The following is a 6,000-nucleotide window of genomic DNA, read 5'->3' on the forward strand; positions in this document are numbered from 1 at the left end:
AAACATGAGGGTCCCTGAAATTTGGGAGTTTCCCAAAAACCTGAGGGGGTCTGAAATCTGGGGGGGGTCCCTAAAAACTGGGAGGGTCCCCAATAACTTGTGGGGGGTCCATAAAACCTGGAGGGGTCCCCAAAATCTGGGGGGGGTCTCCAAAATATGGGGGGGGGGTCCCTAAAATATGGGAAGGGGCCTAAAATATGGGGGGGGTTCCTAAAAAACCAGAGGGGTCCCTGAAATTTGGGGAGGGGTCCCTGAAATATGGGAGGAGTCCCCAATAACTTGTGGGGGTCCATAAAACCTGGAGGGGTCCCCGAAATCTGGGGGGGGGTCCCTGAAATATGGGAGGGGTCCCCAAAATATGGGGGGTCCCTGAAAACAAGGGGGGTCCTTGAAATATGGGAGGGTCCTCAAAATATTGGGGGGGGTCTCCAAAATATGGGGAGGGGTCCTTGAAATATGGGGAGGTCCCTAAAAACCAGGGGAGGGGGTTCCCAAAATTTGGGGCGGTAGGGTCCTTGAAATATTGGAGGGGTCCCCAAAATCTGTGAGGGTCCCTGAAATATGGGGGGGGTCCCCAAAATCGATTTTGACCCCCGAAATCCCCCCACCCCAGCGGAGTGCACGGTGATGGGGATCCCCAGCGTCTCCACAAACCTCTCGGGCTTCGGCTGCTTCATGGAGGAGCACATCGCCGACCCCTCGGCCTACGGTCAGCCCGGGGGCCGGGAATGTGGGGAGGGGTCCCCGAAATATGAGGAGGGGTCACTGAGATATGGGGGGGTCTGAAATATGGGGGGGTCTGAAATGTGGGGAGGGGTCACTGAGATATGGGGGGGTCTGAAATATGGGGGGGTCTGAAATGTGGGGAGGGGTCACTGAGATATGGGAGGGGTCACTGAAATATGGGGGGGGTCACTGAAATATAGGGGGGTCTGAAATGTGGGGAGGGGTCACTGAGATATGGGAGGGGTCACTGAAATATGGGGGGGGTCACTGAAATATGGGGGGGGTCACTGAGATATGGGGGGGTCTGAAATCTGGGGGGGTCTGAAATGTGGGGAGGGGTCCCCGAAATATGGGGGGGGGGGGTCACTGAGATATGGGGGGGGTCACTGAAACGTGGGGGGTCTGAAATGTGGGGAGGGGTCCTTAAAAATCAGGGGGTGTCCCTGAAATCTGAGGGGGGATCCTAAAAACTGGGAGGGTCCCTGAAATCTGGGGAGGGTCTCAAAAATCTGGGGAGGGGTCCTCGAAATCTGGGGGGGGGTCCCTAAAAAACTGGAGGGGTCCCAAAAACTGGGGAGGGTCCAAAATCTGGGGAGGGGACCCCAAAATATGGGGGGGGGGTCACTGAAATATGGGGAGGTCTGAAATATGGGGGGGGGAGGGGTCTGAAATATGAGGGAGGGTCCCTGAAATATGGGAGGGGGTCACTGAGATATGGGGAGGGTCTCAGAGACCTGAGGGGGTCTGAAATCTGGGGGCAGTCCCCAAAATCTGGGGGGGAGTCCCAGAAATCTGGGGGGGGGTCTTAAAAAGTGGGAGGGTCCTCAGTAACTTGGGGAGGTCCATAAAACCTGGAGGGGTCCCCAAGATCTAGGGGGGTCCCTAAAATCCAGGGGAGGGTCCCCAAAATATGGAGGGGTCCCAGAAATATGGGAGGGGTCCCTAAAATATGGGGGAGGTCTCCAAAATATGGGGGAGGTCCCAAAAACCTGGAGGGGTCCCTGAAATATGGGAGGGGGTCCCTAAAACCTGAGGAGGTCCGAAATCTGGGGAGGGGTCCCTAAAAACTGGGAGGGTCCCTAAAAACCAGGGTGGTCCCCGAAATCTGGGGGGGGTCCTGAAATACGGGGGGGGTCCTGAAATATGGGGGGGGGTCCCCGAAATCTGTAGGGGGTTCCCAAAAATCGTGGACAGGCGTTTCCGTGCCCTGGAGGAGTCCTGTGCCAGCTCAGTCCCCAATGTCCCCAATGTCCCCTGACCCCTCCATGTCCCCAATGTCCCCATGTCCCCTGTCCCCATGTCCCCTGTCCCCAATGTCCCCATGTCCCTGTCCCCATGTCCCTGTCCCCAATGTCCCCATGTCCCCTGTCCCCATGTCCCCTGTCCCCAATGTCCCCATGTCCCTGTCCCCAATGTCCCCATGTCCCCTGTCCCCATGTCCCCTGTCCCCATGTCCCCTGTCCCCAATGTCCCCATGTCCCTGTCCCCATGTCCCTGTCCCCAATGTCCCCATGTCCCCTGTCCCCATGTCCCTGTCCCCATGTCCTTGTCCCCAATGTCCCCATGTCCCCTGTCCCCATGTCCCTGTCCCCATGTCCCCATGTCCCTGTTCCCATCTCTGTCCCCCTGTCCCCTGTCCCCCTGTCCCCATGTCCCTGTCCATTGTGCCTGTCCCTGTCCCCTGTCCTCATCCCTGACCCCGCCATGCCAGGGAGGCTCTGTGTCCATGTCCCCATGTCCCCATGTCCCCATATCCCTGTCCCCAATGTCCCTGTGCCCATGTCCCCAATGTCCCCAGTGTCCCCAATGTCCCCACTGGTGTCCCCTCAAGGATTTACATTGTGGACAGGCGTTTCTATGCCCCGGAGGAGTCCTGTGCCCAATGTCCCCAGTGTCCCCAATGTCCCCAATGTCCCCAATGTCCCCAGTGTCCCCAGTGTCCCCAATGTCCCCAATGTCCCCAATGTCCCCAGTGTCCCCAATGGTGTCCCCAATGTCCCCTCAGGTATTTACATCGTGGACAGGCGTTTCCGTGCCCCGGAGGAATCCTGTGCCCAGCTCACGGCGTTCCTGTCCCCAATGTCCCCAGTGTCCCCAGTGTCCCCAATGTCCCCAATGTCCCCAATGTCCCCAGTGTCCCCAATGTCCCCAATGTCCCCAATGTCCCCAGTGTCCCCAATGTCCCCAATGTCCCCAATGTCCCCAATGTCCCCAGTGTCCCCAATGTCCCCAATGTGCCCAATGTCCCCAATGTCCCCAGTGTCCCCACTGTCCCCAATGTGCCCAATGTCCCCAATGTGCCCAATGTCCCCAATGTCCCCAATGTGTCCCCTCAGGTATTTACATCGTGGACAGACGTTTCCGAGCCCCAGAGGAATCCTGTGCCCAGCTCATGGCGTTCCTGTCCCCAGTGTCCCCAATGTCCCCAATGTGCCCAATGTCCCCAGTGTCCCCAATGTCCCCAGTGTCCCCAATGGTGTCCCCAATGTGTCCCCTCAGGTATTTACATCGTGGACAGGCGTTTCCGGGCCCCGGAGGAATCCTGTGCCCAGCTCACGGCGTTCCTGTACGGGTTCTGCCAGCAGAGCCGCCGCCAGCGCATCGTGCAGCGCAACCGCACCGAGCGCCTCTCCGACCTGCTCGACTGGAAATACCTGGGCAGGGTGAGGGTCTGGGGGTCCTGGGGGTCGTTATGGGGGTCCTGGGGTTGTTATGGGGGTCCTGGGGGTCATTTGGGGGGTTCTGGGGGTCTCAGGGGGGTCCTGGGTAGTGGCAGTGCAACCGCACCGAGCGCCTCTCCGACCTGCTCGACTGGAAATACCTGGGCAGGGTGAGAATGGGGGTCCTGGGGGTCTCAGGGGGGTCCTGGGGGTCGTTATGGGGGTCTCAGGGGGGTTTGGGGGTCTCTGGGGGGGTCCTGGGGGGTCCCAGAGGCACCGAGCGCCTCTCCAACCTGCTGGACTGGAAATACCTGGGCAGGGTCAGGATGGGGGTCCTGGGGTTCGTTATGGGGGTCCTGGGGTCGTTATGGGGGTCCTGGGGGTCATTTTGGGGGTCCTGGGGGTCATTATGGGGGTCCTAGGGGTCGTTATGGGGGTCTCTGGGGGCTTTGGAGGCATCTCAGGGGGTTTGGAGGAACTCTTTGGGTCCTGGAGGGGTTCCCAGAGCTCTTGGATGGGATTTTTGGGTCCTAAAGGGGGTCTGAAGGGGTCTCTGGGGGTCCTGGGGGGTCCCAGAGGCACCGAGCGCCTCTCCGACCTGCTCGACTGGAAATACCTGGGCAGGGTCAGGATGGGGGTCCTGGGGGTCATTTGAGGGGTCCTAGAGGTCATTTGGGGGTCCTGGGGGTCGCTATGGGGTCCTGGGGGTCATTATGGGGGTCCTGGGGGTCGTTATGGGGGTCCTGGGGGTCATTATGGGGGTCCTTGGGGTTGTTATGGGGGTCCTGGGGGTCATTATGGGGGTCCTGGGGGTCGTTATGGGGGTCCTGGGGGTTGTTATGGGGGTCCTGGGGTCGTTATGGGGGTCCTTGGGGTTGTTATGGGGGTCCTGGGGAGTTTTGGGGTCTCTGGGGGATTTTTGGGGTCTCTGGGGGGTTTGGAGGAATTTCTGGGGGATTTTTGGGGTCTCTGGGGGGGGGTTCGAGCCATCCCCGGTGGGTTTTGGGGTCCCAGGGGGGTTTTGGGGTCCCCGGGAGGTTTGGGGTCTCTGAGGGCGGTGTTTGGGGTCCCTGGGCAGTTTTGGGGTCCCCAGGGGGTGTTTGGGGTCTCTGGGGGGTGTTTAGGGGTGTTTGGGGTCCCCAGGGGGTGGTTGGGGTCTCTGGGGGGTGTTTGGGGTGTTTGGGGTCTCTGGGGGGGTGTTTGGGGTCTCTGGGGGGGTGTTTGGGGTCTCTGGGGGGTGTTTAGGGGTGTTTGGGGTCCCCAGGGGGTGGTTGGGGTCTCTGGGGGGGTGTTTGGGGTCTCTGGGGGGTGTTTGGAGTGTTTGGGGTCTCTGGGGGGGTGTTTGGGGTCCCCAGGGGGTGGTTGGGGTCTCTGGGGGGGTGTTTGGGGTCCCGGGGGGTGTTTGGGGTCCCCTGACCCCCCTGCCCCCCCAGTATTACACCTTTGCCCGGCGCATGGCCCTGGCCAAGGCCTTCCCCGAGAGCTTCACCTACGAGCCCCCCGAGGCTGCGGCTGTGAGTGACCCCAAACACCCGATTTAATTTATATTTATTTTTATATTTTATATTTATATTTTATATTTATATTTAATATTAATATTTATATTTGTTTTATATTTATATTTATTTTATATTTATATTTATATTTATATTTATTTTATATTTATTTTATATTTATATTTATATCTATGTTTATATTTATATATATAAATATATATTTACATATTTATTTATTTTATTTTTATTTTTATTTTTATATCTATATTTTTATATATTTATATTTAATTTATATTTATATTTATATTTATATTTATATTTATTTATATATTTATATTTATATATAATATATATATTTATATAAATATTTATTTTATTTTTATTTTTATTTTTATATCTATATTTATATTTATCTATATTTAATTTATATTTATATTTATGTTTATTTTATATTTATATTCATATTTATTTTAATTTTTATAAATAATTATATATATTTATATATATTTATTTTATTTTTTATATTTATGTTTATATTTATATCTATGTTTATATTTATTTATGTTTATATTTATATTTATATTTATATTTATTTTATATATTTTATATATATATTACTTTTTAAAAAAAATTTTAATTAATAATTTCTATCTCTATTTATTCCCCCCTCTCTCCCCAGAGTTTCCGTTACCCGCGCCCGGCCTCTGTCCCCCCGTCCCCGTCCCTGTCGCGCCTGTCGAGCCCCCGGCACAGCGACGACGAGGACGAGCGCTACGACGAGGACGAGGAGGCGGCCAAGGACCGCGCCAACATCCGCCGGCCCCCGAGCCCCCCGGGGCTGCCCCCCACCCGAAACTGAGCCCCCCAAAAATCTGTGAGACCCCAAAACATCAGTGACCCACCCGCCGAGCCCCCCGGGGCTGCCCCCCACCCGAAACTGAGCCCCAGAAATGTCAGTGACACCCCAAAATTATCATTGATCACCCCAAAACATCAGTGATACACATAAATATCAGTGACCCAGCCGCCGAGCCCCCCGGGGCTGCCCCCCACCAGAAACTGAACCCCAGAAATGTCAGTGACACCCCAAAATTATCATTGATCACCCCAAAATTATC

At 54.8% G+C, this 6,000-nt stretch overlaps 1 protein-coding gene across 2 annotated transcripts in view; it reads left to right on the forward strand.

Annotated features, from left to right (window-relative positions):
• Positions 1-6,000, forward strand: part of GYS1 (glycogen synthase 1) — a 28,029-nt gene extending 22,029 nt beyond the window's left edge. For both annotated transcript variants that reach the window (XM_083882080.1, XM_083882081.1), the window contains exons 14-17: positions 614-709; positions 3,226-3,389; positions 4,820-4,900; positions 5,562-6,000. In XM_083882080.1, the coding sequence (XP_083738206.1) occupies positions 614-709; positions 3,226-3,389; positions 4,820-4,900; positions 5,562-5,741 (521 nt within the window). In that variant the 3' untranslated portion in view covers positions 5,742-6,000. The remainder of the gene's footprint in view (positions 1-613; positions 710-3,225; positions 3,390-4,819; positions 4,901-5,561) is intronic.

Source organism: Zosterops lateralis (assembly GCF_965231275.1).
Source record: "Zosterops lateralis genome assembly, chromosome: 37".
Lineage (NCBI taxonomy): Eukaryota > Metazoa > Chordata > Aves > Passeriformes > Zosteropidae > Zosterops > Zosterops lateralis.